Genomic DNA, 19,739 nt, shown 5'->3' on the forward strand with positions numbered 1-19,739 from the left:
AATCTCGCTCTACAAATCAGCTGACCTCGTATGTAACCCATGTCAAATCTTGCGAGAGCAGCCGCGACAAGCAAACAACTAAACAACATGGCGCCTCAGTCTGGAAAACGCCAATTCAGATTGTTTTTGCACCGTCTGGCGGTGTATCTACTATGATTGGAATATTTTTGGAGCAATTATAACGTACTTGATGATCAGACACATTGTCACGTAATGTTGCTGGGATGTTTTCACGGAGTCGGTAAGGGGGCGCACGCCGAGAGTAAGAGGGCGCAGCGCCCCTGTTCCCCCGTTTAGACGAAAGCCTGACCGTAGTATGCAGTCCAACCTCTGCGGCAACGCAGAGAGGGTAAACAAACACTGCTTTACTATACAGGATTCATGTGAACATTACAGGAGGATGCACTTGTATGAAAAAAGGCGGAAATATTGCTAGAAACACCCGAGCTGCTGGTCTGGATTTGTTTGGTAAAATTCATACATGTAAAAAGATACAGTATAAATAGCACCAAGGATAACACGAAGTATAAAATACACTTATTTCCAATGTGGTCCTCTTGATGACAGCAGGAAACAAAATAAGAGACAATAATAAATTGACAAAATTGTATAAAACAATGATGAGTCATAAACAAAAACATATACCAACTATCACAGAGTACAACTAGATTACGGAAATGGCACCAAAATGATTAAAAGTTAGTTAAATACACATCATAAAACTGGGTTTGGGATTTACTCCATAAAAACGGTTTTACCCGTTTCTGAAAATGATCACGTGTTTGATTAGATTGCACTGATCGAGGCAGGCTATTCCACAAACAAATTCCTGTTTACCTAAAAGAACTCTGAATGGTTTCCTTAAAGTGTGACGTCACTTATGATACACGGCCATATGAGACAAATTGGACCATAGCGCCAGCGACATTTCTTCACCGATTTCCTCGAGTATTTCAGACAAGAACATGAATAACGATGATCATGATAAACAAGCATTATCATATATCAGTTACATACAAGTGAACAATATTTATATAGAGTTGTTTTAGTTAGTCATTACCGAGGCTTTTCTAACAACACTAAATCAAAGCAAGACACCCAACAAACATCAAGCTCTTTAGCTGCATCAGCAATTGTTACGTTTATGCCCAAAGGAACTCAAAATAACATCACGCTTAATAAAAACTTAGGGAAGCCAGACAAAGTGTTTTCTTACCCTTTGAACTTCTCTTTTGCGGACTACTGACTGCATGGTCTCGTTTGTCTTGTCCGCCTTTTGGCCGAAGATTGTGGGAATCGCATCTGGATTCCGCGCTGACTTGTACGGTATTCCTAATGCCGGTGCATCCGAGTTGTTTGAGTGAAAATTTTCTTCAAAATGTTCCGAGCACACGAGCTGCGCAAACCAGCATAGACATCCTATTATTACGTAGACGGAGCGTTGGCTGTTCTGACGCGAGAAATACGGTCGCCATCTTGGAGTGGTGAGATAAGCGCGAGATACTCATATACATCAAGGTAACGTCTATTACTGCACCATACTACACGACTGAAGAAGAAAAAAAGAGACAAGATGCCAGGCTGGTGCTCAGCGTACTCCTGCTCAAACAAGCGAACCATTTCAAACAGAAGCAGGGGGATTACTTTTCACAAGTAAGATTTAACATCTCATCTCATTATCTCTAGCCGCTTTATCCTGTTCTACAGGGTCGCAGGCAAGCTGGAGCCTATCCCAGCTGACTACGGGCGAAAGGCGGGGTACACCCTGGACAAGTCGCCAGGTCATCACAGGGCTGACACATAGACACAGACAACCATTCACACTCACATTCACACCTACGGTCAATTTAGAGTCACCAGTTAACCTAACCTGCATGTCTTTGGACTGTGGGGGAAACCGGAGCACCCGGAGGAAACCCACGTGGACACGGGGAGAACATGCAAACTCCACACAGAAAGGCCCTCGCCGGCCCCGGGGCTCGAACCCGGACCTTCTTGCTGTGAGGCGACAGCGCTAACCACTACACCACCGTGCCGCCCAGATTTAACATTACCGTACTATTTGTTGTTTTTTTAAATAGTATATTACCAGAGCTGAGAAGGAGCTAAGAGACTTAAATCGTCATCAGGTAGCACTAGTCTAATACATAAGAGTATGACAATAATAGACATGAATGGGGGGCGTCGTGGCTCAGGTGGCTAAGGCGCCATGCCGTGGGTCCGGGGACCTGGGTTCGGCTCCGACCCGAGGTCATTTCCCGATCCCTCCCCGTCTCTCTCTCTCACTCATTTCCTGTCCTGTCTCTGCACTGTCCTATCCAATAGGGGTGAAAAAAAGCCCAAAAAATATCTTTAAAAAATAAAGTTAAAAAAAAAAAAAATAGACATGAATGAAATTAAATATGATAAAGTCAAAATAAATGATGAAATTATGATGATTGTAAACGCCAACGGGTATAAATGTACAGTCTAGATTGTGTTAGGGGTAGGGCTGTTAACCTACGTTAACCTGTCAAATTTCTCGGTTTCAAAAAAAAGTTTCACTGACTAGATTAATTTCCCCTTTGATATGTTCTTAATCTATTTAAAGAAAACATACACACATTTGAATCATTATAATGGATTTAGATTGTTAAAACCGCATTTTATTTAAAAAAAAAAAAAAAAAAAAAAAGCGTCCCACTTTACCTGAATTTACCCTATCCATTGCAACAGATTGGTGGTTGTAGCCGATAGAAAAACGTTAAGCTGTTTATATCTAATGTATTTAGTATTCACACATTTTTTTGTAGGATATTAATCACCGTTTCCTCAACTTCAACAATCTCCGACGTCTGTTCACTTAATATCAGGATATTCTATTAACGTGAAGCCAACTATGAATAATAACCCCGCCACTATCCTTTATCATAGCCTACATGTATGACAAAAAAATGCGAGCCAGCGCATTACATAGACATCCTATTATTACGTAATAATAGGATGTTTATGGCGCATTACACGGAGTGCAGCGTATCACCACTCCAAGATGGCGGCCCCGCGTCTCGTCAGCGCTTTTAGAATTTATGTTGGATGCTCCGTCTATGTAATAATAGGATGTCTATGCAAACCAGTGTTTGTTTACCCTCTTTCTGCATTGCTGCGGAGGTTGGACTGCCTACTACGGTAATTACGGTAGGCTCGCCTGGTGATGCCTTGACAAGAAAGTAGGTGGCGGTAATGCACCTTTAAGCTGGCTTGCCAACTGCCATTAAACGAAGATGATGAGTCGAGAGCATGCAAAAGCGTGCTTATGCTGCCAGGAACAGTAAAAACTTGCACACTTGCCTCTTCAACAGATGTAGGCAAGTCAGATTATATGCAGATCTGTTTGTAGGTCGTCTAGCAAGGTTACACTCCACAGAATGAGGCTGTTACGGCAGCATTACTTGTACCGGGGATATAAATATCAAGTCAAGTCAACTTTATTGTCAAATATGCTATACATGCTTGACATACAGCACAGATGAAATTTCAGTCCTCTCTGACTCAGTGCAAACAGGCAATGCAATAAATAAAAATAAAAATAGAATAATTGAAAAAAAAAAAAAACAGTATAAACACTAGATAAGAACTAGACATAGACTAAACACTCAAACAATATAAAACAGTATAAATATAAATATGAAAAGTTACTTCCCCCATTCAGTCACATGAGTAGATCAGCTGTTCACTTTTCCCTCACCGTTTATTAGTGACATCAGTATTATCTTTCCCCTCCACTTTTTTGTTAGAGAAATGGAATTTGAATGTTTTCATAGAAACTTTTAATGAAATAATCTCCAGCCAGGGGCAGCTTCAAGTCTTACTTGCTATGCGGAGTAGGGATGGCAAAAACAAAAAAAAAAAAATCTTGACCGACCACTGAGCCTCATTAGCCAGTTAAAGTCGGTTAACCTAGGAGTTTAAACAGGGATGCAAACAGCGCACCTTTTGGCGGATGCTGCCTTTTTCACGGCTGAATCGTGCAGATCCGATTTTTTTTGGGGGGGGGGGGGGGGGGGGGGGCATTGGAGTGTCTGAATAATTTCATCAGAGTAAATCCTGTATTAAAATTACTAAATAAGCAAATGCCATTACAGTCCATGAAACATAGGAAGTATGAGAAGAACACAGTAAATCAGGAAGCTGCGCACATTTGCGCAGCTTCCGTGAAAACGTGCGCAGCTTTCTGATTTACTGTTTTCTTCTCATACTTATACTTCCTATGTTTCATGGACTGTAGCGGCATTTGCTTATTTAGTAATTTTAATACAGAATTTACTCTGATGAAATTGTTCAGACACTCCAACGCCCCTCCCCCCCCCCAAAAAAAATTTATATATATATATATATATATATATATATATATATATATATATATATATATATCTCGGATCTGCATGATTCAGCCGTGAAAAAGGCAGCATCCGCCAAAAGGCGCACCGTTTACATCCCTGAAAATTCTAGAATTGGAATTATTAGAATCTATTCTAAATCTAACCGCGAGCATCCGCACATTCAGTCCCAGTCACTGCCCTCCACTCACATTACCTTTTCTATAGCGCGAAACATTTAGTCAAACGTGGCACTGATGTCGAGGGGTTTGTATTGGAGCAGAGGACAAACGGCTCCAGCTTAGAGACAGTTTTAGTTGGCCATGATGGCGTTGAAAATAAAGTGCTAGAAGAAGTACATAACATTCAGTGATGGGAATAACGGCATTAAAATAAAGGCTGTTATAACGCCGGGTAATCTAATTAATTAGCTACAATCGTTATAACGCCGTTACCAATATCAACACGCCATTATTGCATGGTATTGAAGTTGCTCTGAAGCCGTCACCGACTTGGCTCACAGACATAAAAGCTGCGTTTGTCACTCCTCCTCAGACACCGCTGTCATTTCATTCTCTCCCCTTCCCTCCAAAAGTTGGCGTCTGCGCCTTAAGTTTGTGTGGACAGATATGATCTGCAATAACATGCATTGTTGGCTACAGACCGAAACATACTTTCAGAATGCACTGGCCAAGGCAGGACTAAACTCCATGTGCCTTCTAATAATAATTAAAAAAAAAAAAAAAAGAATAGTAATTTGTAAGCTAAAAAGCCTGTGTCTACACTTCTTTTCTTTCGCCGAGTGGCAGCTGTGTTCAACTGGGGCGGGACATGACTGAATGGGTGTTTCTGATTTGTCAGCTGTCATCCTTACACTGCATGGCATGCCCCAAGGGTTTACAAACACAGAATTCCAGGTTCTCCGCTCCAAAACGATTGATTTTTTTTTTAACCGACAACCAAAAAAGAAAAAAAAATTAACTGGCTGACGTTGATTCGGTCAACCATCGGTCAAACGGTCATCGGTTAACATCCCTAATGCGGAGCTTCGGTGTCTTGCGCTTGAGTCATGTCGTCATTGCCGGAAACGATCAGGGGGATTTTTCTGATTGGTTAAAATATTTGCAATGGCAGCCTCCATGAAATAGTCCATTCTGCATAGAAACTTGACTTTTGGAGATAGTTGTGCGAGTTCCTTATTTTCAATTATTCACATAAATCGTTAGTTTATATCATAATCTATCTTCATAACTATTTTAAAAATGGGTTTTCTTTTCTTTTAAATGACATTTACAACTGTTATGTATCTATCTTTGTGTAACGTTGAAGTAGATGAAGTACTTAAAAAAAGTTCTGCGATTTATAATAATTTTTCTGATTCATAACAGAATGGAATGCTATTGCAATAAATAGAATTAGACCAGAATTAAATTCCTAGCATATAAAAAATAAAATGCTTGAAATATTCAGAGTTTTCTATTCCATTCAGATTTTTTTTGCAGTTTGTTGTAAATATCTATCACAGATTACAAGATCAGTAGACTTTTTATATTTTGGTTCGAGGAATGACATGCGACCTTTGACCTGGATTTTCATGTGGTTACAATGTCAACTGCCTGTTGACGTTTACTGTTAAACTACAAAACTAGAAATTAATACAAACAACAATGAATGATTAACGAAATGTGATCTACGAAAATATTTAGAAAGTGGAACAAAAGGATTTTCTGACACAGGTGTTAAACATTATTAGTTCATTTGTTTACAAACCTTAGAATGGTTTCCTCATTTACATAATGCCCAGGTCGGACGGCAGAAAGACGCATGCTGTGACCTGCGATTGGTTGGGTGGCGACCGACCGCAGGTGGACGCAGGCGTTTTGCATCAAATCTTTCGTCATGGTCAGATGTGCTGCAAGACGCAGAGTTTTTAAGCTGAATCTTGTCACGAGCCAGCCGGGAACATCTAGGTCCTTATCCAATCTTTCACCCCTTTCCCTGGTTTTCCCCGCGCTGCAGCCCGCACACCTGTCTCTCATCCCGTTGCAGGACTGCGTTTCTGGACTTGATCAGGCTTTTTTCCCCCTTTTGCGCTCATTTGGCAGCTGATCTCTAATCTCCGTTTTTTCCTCTAATTACCCGTTCCTGTATTTCTCCCATCGGCTCCTCCCCTTCACCATCCAACTTAAGACCCACCGTCTACATGGGTCAACCTGCTATTTGCACTGATTGGAAGCAAATCGCAGCTGAAATGCGAACAGATTGTGATCCACTGGTGTCAACCTGCCTTTACTATCGACCCTCTGCAACACTGCCATTATTTGTGTCGTCATGCGTCGATGCGAGACCAGTCTTACATCTACCTGTGATTTTGTTATCACAGGCAGACGCAAGTAGTTGAAAACTAGTTGCGGCCTGCCGTCTGACCTGGGCAGACGGACGGACGGACGGACGGACAGACATCGATATATTTATATAAAAACATATTTGTACTAAATATAAGTCTACAACCCCGATTCCAAAAAAGTTGGGACAAAGTACAAATTGTAAATAAAAATGGAATGCAATAATTTACAAATCTCAAAAACTGATATTGTATTCACAATAGAACATAGACAACATATCAAATGTCGAAAGTGAGACATTTTGAAATTTCAATTTCATGACAGCAACACATCTCAAAAAAGTTGGGACAGGGGCAATAAGAGGCTGGAAAAGTTAAAGGTACAAAAAAGGAACAGCTGGAGGACCAAATTGCAACTCATTAGGTCAATTGGCAATAGGTCATTAACATGACTGGGTATAAAAAGAGCATCTTGGAGTGGCAGCGGCTCTCAGAAGTAAAGATGGGAAGAGGATCACCAATCTCCCTAATTCTGCGCCAACAAATAGTGGAGCAATATCAGAAAGGAGTTCAACAGTGCAAAATTGCAAAGAGTTTGAACAGATCATCATCTACAGTGCATAATATCATCAAAAGATTCAGAGAATCTGGAAGAATCTCTGTGCGTAAGGGTCAAGGCCGGAAAACCATACTGGGTGCCCGTGATCTTCGGGCCCTTAGACGGCACTGCATCACATACAGGCATGCTTCTGTATTGGAAATCACAAAATCAGGGATGAGAGTGGGTGCTCATCAAAAAAGCAGAGAAAAAAAAAAAAAAAAAGGCGCCTTCAAGATGCCCCCCGGAAAATTTTGAAAAATAAGGCCTTACAAACCGCTTGTACTGCAATCTGAGCTGTAGTAGATTAAAAAAAAAAAAAATTATATATGAGTATGAGTGATTCCACGCTTATGGGTACTGAAATGGGGACATGAACTTATTTTTAAAAATTCACCTAAAACCATTTCTTTTTTTACCATCAGGTCACAAAACATGTAATCTTTAATGAATGATATGTTAAAAGATAACTTTAATTTTCTGAGATGTAATAAAAACATATTTATATGCCAAAGTCAGAACGTAACAGAAGTGTTGTGGACATATATATTCTCAATTTTAACAATGTAGAATTACTTTTTGAAACATAGGAAGGTGATGTTTTAGCAAATATAATTAATAAACATGTGTAGTAGAATAAACATACACATTCTTTCAATAAGATTAACATGGTATATAGCTAGATTGTAATTAATTTGTAACAGACGCGAGACGGACAATCGTAACAGAAGTAATGTAACAGACATCATTTTGGAACTCATAGGCTTGACTTTGGCATATAAATATGTTTTTATTACATCTCAGAAAATTAAAGTTATCTTTTAACATATCATTCATTAAAGATTACATGTTTTGTGACCTGATGGTAAAAAAAGAAATGGTTTTAGGTGAACAAGTTCATGTCTCCATTTCAGTACCCATAAGCTTGGAATCACTCATATCTGTTGTCTTTTTTATATATTTACATGAAAATATGTTTCAAATCAATAGGAGTATTGTTTGAATTCAAGATAAAATCACATTCTACATTCAAGGGTATGGTTATAATTCATGATCAACAAAAACGACAAACTAAATTCACATTAAACTTAAGTTTTATTAATTATCAAAATGTTCATATATTAAATAAAATTTTAGGGTGACTGACCTTTTCTCCCTATGTCCTCATTAGTTGCATATGATTTCTTCAAAAAGTCTTCTGAAATATTTAAGTTTTCAAAACTGTCAGCATTAATTCAGATTTACTGACTATCATATACATATTCAATGTATTAAATCAAACGAATGCTAAGTTTATGGGATAATGTCTATGTACACTTTATACAATTATTTATAGTTCACAGTCACTTCTCATTTTCATTTAATCATTTCGACGACGACTTCAGCTTTGTGGCCAAAGATAAGAGCTTGTCAGTCCTCTCTGTTTTTTATACCAGCATTGATTTCACGTACCTTTGCTTCGTCTCGCTTGTCAATTGTATTCAGCACTTTGAGTAAAAAAGCCGATACGAAAGAGAAACATTTTTGAAGAGCAGCGACGATGAACATATGCAAGTTTCGATAAAATAGAACAGATGCGGGTACTTTTGTAAGAACTGTTATGATTGGCTTTTGTTCTCTCCCACACTCTTGTAAGAACTGTTATGATTGGCTATCATGCTCTCGCCAGCGATGTTTTGGCCAATTACATTGTAGATAACACGTATTCTACCACGAGACTTAGCGAGACTAAAGATGGCGAAAATGTAAACATGTAACATCATCGTAGGAATGAATTACGCTTGAGTATCATGAAGGAACATACCCCAACCCCCCTCAATAAGCCTGCACCTCTGATGGTATGGGGTTGCATTAGTGCGTGTAGCATGGGCAGCTTACACATCTGGAAAGACACCATCAATGCTGAAAGGTATATCCAGGTTCTAGAGCAACATATGCTCCCATCCAGACGACGTCTCTTTCAGGGAAGACCTTGCATTTTCTAAAGCTGGGCATACACTGTGCGATTTTTTCAATCGCGGTATTCAGCTGCTGCTCACACTGTACGAGTGAATCGCAGGGGTAAACAGCACGCAGCTTACGATTCCTGTTCTCACACTATACGATTCTTGATTGTTTATACGATCGCTCGGATGCGATCTGACTGCTCACACTGTACTTCCATACACGACTCGTCGGATTCTTGTATCCGGAACTGCAACGTGAAAAAGAAGAGGAGGAAACCGGAAGTCTCCGTTTTCTCTTCCGTATCTGTGTTCGGGCATGTGTAGTGTGACAGGTTGAGGTAAATCGGCTCGTGACACTGCATCAACAGTGCAATAGCCTCACGATGGGCGACCAGGATTTCAAACAAGTTTGATTTTCATCCGATCGATCGGGAGGAGGTCGTAGTGTTAATCGCTTGTCGTTACCCCATGTATACTACACGATCCGAGACGCACGATTGAGCCAAAACTCAGCCAGATCTCCAAAATAGTCGCACGAGTGAAAATCGTGTTAAAATCGGGCCAAAAATCGCACAGTGTATGCCCAGCTTAACATGACAATGCCAAACCACATACTGCATCAATTACAGCATCATGGCTGTGTAGAAGAAGGGTCCGGGTACTGAACTGGCCAGCCTGCAGTCCAGATCTTTCACCCATAGAAAACATTTGGTGCATCATAAAACGGAAGATACGACAAAAAAGACCTAAGACAGTTGAGCAACTAGAATCCTACATTAGACAAGAAAACATTCCTATCCCTAAACTTCAGCAACTTGTCTCCTCAGTCCCCAGACATTTACAGACTGTCGTAAAGAGAAAAGGGGATGTCTCACAGTGGGAAACATGTCCCAACTTTTTTGAGATGTGTTGTCATGAAATTTTAAATCGCCTAATTTTTCTCTTTAAATGATACATTTTCTCACTTTAAACATTTGATATGTCATCTATGTTCTATTCTGAATAAAATATGGAATTTTGAAACTTCCATATGATTGCATTCCGTTTTTATTTACAATCTGTACTTTGTCCCAACTTTTTTGGAATCGGGGTTGTACATAAAACAAATTTTAAATAAACTGTTTTGTTAACTTAATACCACACACTGATTATTCATCCATCCATTATCTGTCTACAGGGTTGCAGGCAAGGTGGAGCCTATCCCAGCTGACTACAGGTGAGAGGCGGGGTTCACCCTGGACAAGTCGCCAGATCATCGTAGGGCTGACACACAGACACAACCATTCACACTCACTTTAGAGCCACTAATTAGCCTAACCTGCATGACTGTGGAGGAAACCAGAGCACCCGGAGGAAACCCACGCAGACACAGGGAGAACATGCGAACTTGACACAGAAAGGCCCTCGTCGGCCACTGGGCTTGAACCCAGGACCTTCTTGCTGTGAGGCGACAGCGCTAACCACTACACCACCGTACCGCCCACATACTGATTATTTTTAAAAAATAAATCACCTGGATGTCGATAATTGTGGAACGGTGTCGATAACTGTGGACAAAAGTGTCAATAATTGTGAAACAGTGTCATTACTTGGACATGCCAAGTGATCAGGAACTCATTTTTTTCCAGTGGAAGTTTGAGTAACTATTCATGCACAATTTACGTATTGGAAGTCTTTTCTACTTTTGCAATGGCCAAAACATGGTTAAGGTGTCGATAATTGTAGCCGCCTTTCTAGATACATGTATTACAAGTTGACTCATGATTGAGCTATAAAACATGAAAATAGCTCAACTTGGCATGAAATCAATCATCAATGAGGAGTATAGGAGCCTCGTGAGGGACTTTGCCGTTTGGTATAACAGGAACCATCTGCAGCTCAACACCTCGAAGACCAAGGAGCTGGTCATTGATTTTGGGAGGTCCAGACCAAGGTCACGACCAGTTCTGATCGAGGGAGTCGAGGTGGAGGCTGTGGATTCCTACAAGTACCTCGGGCTGTGGCTGGACAGCAAGCTGGACTGGACTTGCAACACCAACCACTTGTACAGGAAGGGACAGAGCAGGCTGTACTTCCTGAGGAGGCTGTGGTCCTTTAACATCTGCAGGAAACTCCTGTGGATGTTCTATCAGTCCGTGGTCGCCAGTGTCCTGTTTTCCACCGTGGTGTGCTGGGGGTGTTGCAGAGGAAGGATACACTATGCACAATAGCCATAAAATGACTGCCATGGTCACTGAGTGCAGGTGTACTCCGCTCAATACAGAGGCCAAAATAAGATCTTTAAACACATAAAAAAAAAAAAGTGCTCCAAGAGATAAGACGAGTATGGAGTGTAGATCTCAACCCAAAGAAGACTGAAAGAGGCAGTCATGTTCGGTTTCAGGTCTAGAAGGAATTAAGCTTACATCAGCACACAAACAGTTTCAACTGGTTTGCCAGGGAACCCAAAGAATAGCTGAATGGGACATGATGTTTACAGTGAGGTTTCCAGGCTTCTTCTCTCCAGCAGTGAAAAAGGAGTCTATATGAGGAGAAGAGTTTAAAGTGCATATCACGGGTAAATTCAGGAGCAAGATCAATGTAATTCTCCTATTTTATATTAAACTTTGGTCAAATATCTGTCACATTTTGCGCAATTTTTTTACCTTGCGCAATACCAGAAAAATTCAGTTGAAATCAAGCCATTTGAGGCGAATTGGTCCGCCTCTGAAAAAACTTGGCATTTGGATTTCCCAGCAAACATTGATTTTCGTGACGTCACGTGCGGGATGCCTCCTTCTGAATCCTACGTCAGCACTGGTTTGTTTATGAGAAAACGACCTGGTGGTTTTCTGCAAATTTCTTCAACGTTATCACGTAATTATTAAAATGGTTAACAGATGTATCGTAGGAGGGTGTAGCAACACCAATCTTGATGAGATTAGTACTCATCGTTTCCCACATTGCGCTCAGGTGACAATTCCATATGTCAATGCAAAAATCACTAGCTGCTAAACTTGGTCTACACAGGCTGTGCACTGAAACCATGCAAGCTCTAGCAGCCTGCTGGCGCTTCCACAGATGATGTCATGAATCTGGCTCCAGACCCCCTTGGGATTTTTCCAGACGCGTTTGGTTATTTTATATTTTTCTGCTGTAGACAGATGGCCTTGTGCAAAATTACCCTTCTGAATGAGTGTGTGTAAAGGGACATTCTTTCATTAAAAAAAAAAAAAAAAAAAAAGACAAATTTGGTCCAGGACAAAAACTCCTTTGTCCCTCATGCCATCAGACTGTACAGTCCCAACAGCTTGAATGAAATAATTTTCTTCACAGCACCAACTTCATATTTGGTACATATATCAATTAGACCTTGCTCTTTTCACTGCTCTAATTTGTTTTCTGGTAGACCTTGTCAGATGTTTGCTATAAGCATGTTTTCCTGATAGTACTGTAACATCTCATTATCTCTAGCCGCTTTATCCTGTTCTACAGGGTCGCAGGCAAGCTGGAGCCTATCCCAGCTGACTACGGGCGAAAGGCGGGGTACACCCTGGACAAGTCGCCAGGTCATCACAGGGCTGACACATAGACACAGACAACCATTCACACTCACATTCACACCTACGGTCAGTTTAGAGTCACCAGTTAACCTAACCTGCATGTCTTTGGACTGTGGGGGAAACCGGAGCACCCGGAGGAAACCCACGCGGACACGGGGAGAACATGCAAACTCCACACAGAAAGGCCCTCGCCGGCCACGGGGCTCGAACCCGGACCTTCTTGCTGTGAGGCGACAGCGCTAACCACTACGCCACCGTGCCGCCCAGTACTGTAACATGTCTCATATATTAAAAAGAATCAGACATCTGGTGTCATTAAATCTGGAGATATAGAGAACCAAAGTGCTACCATGGACAAATGTGCATTCCAGGAAGCACACCATGAACGCAAATATGTCACATACAAAGCTCTCCTTCTCTGTACAGAGCCTTATTAGTTTATGGGTTGTTTTACAATCAGGGTACGCAAGCTAAAAATCACATTTAACACTTATCTTCAATATCAAAAGGCTTGACTACATAAACTTGGTTGTTTATTGTAGCCCTGTGATAGCTCTATTTACCATGCAAAAAAAATTGATGATAACGTTATTTTTGGTGAATGTATGGCAATATAAAGGGATTTCACTGACGTCACCCGAAACCGGAAGTAAACAGACCCTGCGCCATATTGGAAGACCAACAATCTCGTGATTAGGGGGAAATAACGGCAGCGGTATGTGAACTCACGAGAATAAAATGGAGTGGCAAACGACTTAAACAAGTCTGAGCTGTTTTATTTATGATTTATTGGCCCAACAGTAGACTTGAAAGAAACCTGTGTGAGACTTGGCAAAAAACTGTGGATATAACGGATAAGTCTGTGCATGATCTGTGGACACTTTGAGGTAAGCAAACGCAAGAAATTCAGATTTAAAACATGCTAAAGTGGCCCCAAGTTGATAACTGTATGAGGAGCAAGCCTCCCAGACTTCTACAATTTAATAATAATAATAATAATAATAATAAAGGATGGTTTGGGGCTTGCTCTCCCTCCTATTATATAAATAAAGCATAGTTGTGTATGCATATATCATAAATACATATGTATAATTTGGATAAATTAACCTAAATTATGGATACCTTAATAGTAACAAAAAGTATTAATTTTTTCAACTGAAAAGATACATTATTAAAAGATATCAACAAGATCTTGGCCATAACTATGTGTAGGTTATTCTTAACAACAGCTGTAATATCACGAACCAAGCCACTAACAACATAATTGCAAGCCTGTAGCCCTTTGTAGGCTTTCAAGTCATCAGCAGTGTAGGCACTGGGTGTAAACAACAAATAGTTTACAATGTCTGGGTAGCAAACAGATGGCAGAATTGGTGTCAGGTCCTCCTTATGTTTCCATTCTCCCTTGCCCCGAGTCTTATATGGGTCAAACCCATCAATCACAGCCTGTTTCTCCACATACCGTGCCCTTTCTGCAGCTGGTAATGTACTCACATAACCAGAATTATCAGCCATCGTGTCACTTCACTCTCGCGCGTACTTTGTTTTATATTGCGAGTATGTAGTATGTATGTACTTGGTCTTCCAATATGGCGCCCTAACAAAATCTCGCGGTCTGGTGACGTCACGCGGTAGCCCTCTATAGGTCATATTTAGCAAAATTACTCATGTCATTTAGAAAAAGTGCTTTTTTGACCACAGGTAGCTCCAAAAGGGATGCACTTAAATCATTCTCATCTCATCATCTCTAGCCGCTTTATCCTTCTACAGGGTCGCAGGCAAGCTGGAGCCTATCCCAGCTGACTACGGGCGAAAGGCGGGGTACACCCTGGACAAGTCGCCAGGTCATCACAGGGCTGACACATAGACACAGACTTAAATCATTCTTTATACCATAAAACAAATATTTGGTTCCATATCATTGGAAACATAGTTAAGTTTTAATGTTGAATGCCAGTAAGTTTTCAGACTATTTTGATCAAATTAGTATGTAATTGTGTCAAAAAAATGTCCTCTCCGAGACAGCTAATTTTTCAATATAAAATAACATATCTAAAATGATTATTTTCATCCTAAAATGTGGTCAAGATATTGGGACATAAATATTAGAGACAACTAACACAAAGCTTACAGCCTTATATTTGAAAGCACTATGGAAGTAGTGGATTCTGAATTGTCAAAAAAAAAAAAAAAGTCCTCTCCGAGAATCACTTCATTTGTTTCTCCCAGCCCTGCTTAAAGCTACACTTAATCTTGTTATAATACAAACTATTACACATGCCTATGTTCATATGTGTATTAATTTCCAAAAGTGCAGATTTGATATGTTTTTTTTAAACCAGTTTGAATCAATTTGAATTTTGGACCCCTGAGACACAAACTTTGTACCCCGATTGTAAAACAACCCATATCAAAGAATCATGTGTGAAAATTTGAACCATTTAGTGTGAACAGTTCAAAAGTTATTAGCCATCATATTATGGATGTTTGATTGTAGCACTTGTTTTTATGCTAAATATGGGGCCACGCCCCCTTTTTGAAGGCTTAACATTTCCAAAACTAGTGGAGAAAATTTTGCACAACAATTATTAGTAACAAGGGCACCAAAATAAATTATGAAGCAAATCTGAGATGGTAAGTCGGGAGCCTTCGAGTGATTTGGCACAGAATTACCCTTATGATTACCATATTAGCTGCATAGATGAAACTTTTCAACGTGATCAAGAACAGCTTATTTTCTCCGAGATGCAAAATGTTGCAGTCTGGCTCACTGAGTCACAAAGCACTATTTTACACCAATATTCTGAAACTGTCCCAGGGCAGGAACCCCCAGACCCCCACCCTCATACTTCTCTCCGTTTCCACTTTCCGGTTATTGACTGGGCTGCTAAATCCTCACCCACTACCTGCTCTCTCTGAGTGCACTACACAATATAAGGGTTGTTTTACAATCAGGGTACAAAGTTTGTGTCACAGGGGTCCAAAATTCAAATTGATTCTTGTACCAGTTTTTAAGTGAAGGACAAGTTAAAGAACAGATTTCAGGTAATTTTTTGACATGCGTGTATGGTAGTTTTGTGTAATCTGCTATAAGATAAAGATTTAGGGCGTATTCACACCTACGTTGTTTGGTCCGGACCAAACGACCCAAATTTCCCTTGGTCCGGACCTTTTGGGTTGGTCTGAATACAAACCACTGAACTCTGGTCCGGACCAAACAAGCGGACCGAGATGCAAGGTCGGACTCGGTCCGGACCAAAGGAACCCTGGTGCGGACCTTTTGGAGGTGTGAAAGCAGACCGGACCTAATCCGACAGTTTTGCTTTTTTGTACCTCGGGAGCTTCCGTTGTTTGTCGAGCATTATGGGAAACAGAGTCTTGACACTCCACCGCAAAGTGCAAACACTGTTTCGGTTGTCAAGGGAACCTTACAACAGTCGTTCAGTCATTCAGACCAGTGGTAGGCTAGACTACAGAGTACAAAAAATGAGTAGGGAGCAAACGTGGGCCGAGGAAGAAACGCGTACCCTTGTGGATATATGGGCAGATGTCCACATATCTGAGCTTTTGGAGAGAACACACAAAAACACCGACGTGTTTGCTGTATTCAGTGAGAAAATGAAGGAGAAGGGGTTCACGCGCTCCCCAGAACAATGTCGGCTAAAAGTGAAGAAACTCCGTCAGACCTACATTAAAATCAGGGACATTCTTTCAAAAAGTGGCGGTGCTAGCGACTTGCGTGAAGAGCCAGAACTGTCCCAACATGATGTGCGCTCATCAGCGCTATCCTCCGTGACTACTTTTGAACTTAACGCTTTGTGCGCGTGTCGTCTCTGACCAATAGCTGAACGACCTCAGGGCCCGTGGCTTTGTTGACAGATTTTGGTCCACTTACTAAAATGTACAGTGTGAAAGCGAACCGCACCAAAATGAAAAAATAAAAAAAACATTTGGTTCGGACAAAAGCAAGTGAACTATCGAACTATCCTGGTCTGAATACACCCCAAGTGTAGCTTTAAGCAGGGCTGGGAGAAACAAATGAAGTGATTCTCGGAGAGGACTTTTTTTTTTGACAATTCAGAATCCACTACTTCCATAGTGCTTTCAAATATAAGGCTGTAAGCTTTGTGTTAGTTGTCTCTAATATTTATGTCCCAATATCTTGACCACATTTTAGGATGAAAATAAATCATTTTAGATATGTTATTTTATATTGAAAAATTAGCTGTCTCGGAGAGGACATTTTTTTCACACAATTACATACTAATTTGATCAAAAGAGTCTGAAAACTTACTGGCATTCAACATTAAACCTTAACTATGTTTCCAATGATATGGAACCAAATATTTGTTTTATGGTATAAAGAATGATTTAAGTGCATCCCTTCTGGAGCTACCTGTGGTAAAAAAAAAAGCACTTTTTCTAAATGACACGAGTAATTTTGCTAAATATGACATACACTACCGTTCAAAAGTTTGGGGTCACTTTGAAATGTCCTTATTTTTGAAAGAAAAGCACTGTTCTTTTCAATGAAGATCACTTTAAACTCATCAGAAATCCACTCTATACATGTGGTAAATAAATTCTACTAAATGTGTGGTTTTTGGTGCAATATCTCCATAGGTGTATAGAGGCCCATTTCCAGCAACTCTCACTCCAGTGTTCTAATGGTACAATGTGTTTGCTCATTGCCTCAGAAGGCTAATGGATGATTAGAAAACCCTTGTACAATCATGTTAGCACAGCTGAAAACAGTTGCGCTCTTTAGAGAAGCTATAAAACTGACCTTCCTTTGAGCAGATTGAGTTTCTGGAGCATCACATTTGTGGGGTCGATTAAATGCTCAAAATGGCCAGAAAAATGTCTTGACTATATTTTCTATTCATTTTACAACTTATGGTGGGAAATAAAAGTGTGACTTTTCATGGAAAACACAAAATTGTCTGGGTGACCCCAAACTTTTGAACAGTAGTGTATGTTTCCAATGATATGGAACCAAATATTTGTTTTATGGTATAAAGAATGATTTAAGTGCATCCCTTCTGGAGCTACCTGTGGTCAAAAAAGCACTTTTTCTAAATGACACGAGTAATTTTGCTAAATATGACCTATATTGCCATACATTCACCAAAAATAACGTTATCATAAATTTTTTTTTGCATGGTAAATAGAGCTATCACAGGACTACAATAAACAACCAAGTTTATTTAGTCAAGCCTTTTGATATTGAAGATAATAAGTGTTAAATGTGATTTTTAGCTTGCGTACCCTGATTGTAAAACAACCCATAAACCTTTTCGCTAATGTTCTTACAACTACAGAGACTCGTATATGTTTTTGATGAAGTAAAAAAAAAAAAATTAATACCAGGAAATCTGATCATTTCAGCAGCTCTCCCGCTTTTCTTCAAAGCGTGGACAAGCTTCTGACACTGGGTAGTCTTTCCGGCTTTGTCCACTCCTTCCAACACGATTAAAGCTCCTCTTCTACAAGACATAGCTTTCTAAAACGTTTTATAAAAAATATTAAAAGCCTTTGCACTGTAAACAAAATACCACCAGCCCCTAATTTAATAAAGCTTTGAATGCCTTTTCACATATTTGTGCCTTCTTCTGCTGCTGCTTAAGCTTTCTGGCGGGTGGCAAAGCAAACACAGGGTGCAGTGCTGCCATCAGCTGGCCTGGAGCGTATAACAGGCGCTTTGGGGAGAACCCACTGAACTTATCCTGTTCTACAGGGTCTCAGGCAAGCTGGAGCCTATCCCAGCTGACTACGGGCGAAAGGCGGGGTACACCCTGGACAAGTCACCAGGTCATCACAGGGCTGACACATAGACACAGACAACCATTCACACTCACATTCACACCTACGGTCAATTTAGAGTCACCAGTTAACCTAACCTGCATGTCTTTGGACTGTGGGGGAAACCGGAGCACCCGGAGGAAACCCACGCGGACACGGGGAGAACATGCAAACTCCGCACAGAAAGGCCCTCGCCGGCCACGGGGCTCGAACCCAGGACCTTCTTGCTGTGAGGCGACAGCGCTAACCACTACACCACCGTGCCACCGGAACTGATAATACTAGTGCATCTCAAAAAATTAGAATATTGTGAAAAAGTTCAATATTTTCCATTAGTTATATAAGAAAGTGAAAAGGAAACTATGCAACCATGGGGAGAACATGCAAACTCCACACAGAAAGGCCCTCGTCAGCCACTGGGCTCGAACCCAGGACCTTCTTGTTGTGAGGCAACAGTGCTAACCACTACACCACCGTGCCACCTCCTAATAAACCAGGTAATGTGAAATTATGATGATTAACCATTCTGAGAGATTTAAAAAGCTCATTTTTCTCATGTTCATATTTCTTGCAGTGAAGTATTACATGCTCTACTGATTCTGGATGTTTCCAGTTGGGTGTTTGCCTATTTTGTTAAGCGAATAGTTAAGCCCTGTATGTCCAATTCTTAAATGGGTGATCATGATGTCTTCTCTCCGACTCCTGTCCCCTATCCTTCCAGTATTCACCTGTTTTTCAATGTTATATAGATGTCTCCCTGTTTCATTGCTATCCCAATACTTCTGCTAGGCCTTTTAGGACTTTGCGTAGGCCTTGATATAAATCTTAGCCTCTGCCTTACTAATTGGGATTTGGAATTCTATTTCTATGTTATTTAGCGTTTGCTTACCCAGCTTGTCAACCTGTTCGTTTCCCTCCGCACCAACATGAGCAGGTACCCAAAGAAAACTAGTTGTAATGCCCTTGGAATCTATTTTAAGCAAAGTTATAAAGATTTCATTGATTACATCTGTTCTGAATGATTTATCTGATTAAATACTTTCCAGTGCAGAGTAACTATCTGAGATTATGACTGTTTTGTTTATTGCATTTTCTTTAACCCATTCCAGGGCCAATAATATTGCCACCAATTCTGTAGTGTATACTGTCACA

The 19,739-nt window shown here is 40.4% G+C and overlaps 1 protein-coding gene across 1 annotated transcript in view; it reads right to left on the reverse strand.

Moving 5' to 3' along the window:
* dtymk (deoxythymidylate kinase (thymidylate kinase)) overlaps positions 1-18,426 on the reverse strand; it is a 44,030-nt gene extending 25,604 nt beyond the window's left edge. The window contains exon 1 of the mRNA XM_060919770.1: positions 18,153-18,426. Within this exon, the coding sequence (XP_060775753.1) occupies positions 18,153-18,282 (130 nt within the window). The 5' untranslated portion in view covers positions 18,283-18,426. The remainder of the gene's footprint in view (positions 1-18,152) is intronic.
* Between the last annotated feature and the right edge of the window lie 1,313 nt (positions 18,427-19,739).

This window comes from Neoarius graeffei, chromosome 4, assembly GCF_027579695.1.
Source record: "Neoarius graeffei isolate fNeoGra1 chromosome 4, fNeoGra1.pri, whole genome shotgun sequence".
Classification (NCBI taxonomy): Eukaryota; Metazoa; Chordata; class Actinopteri; order Siluriformes; family Ariidae; genus Neoarius; species Neoarius graeffei.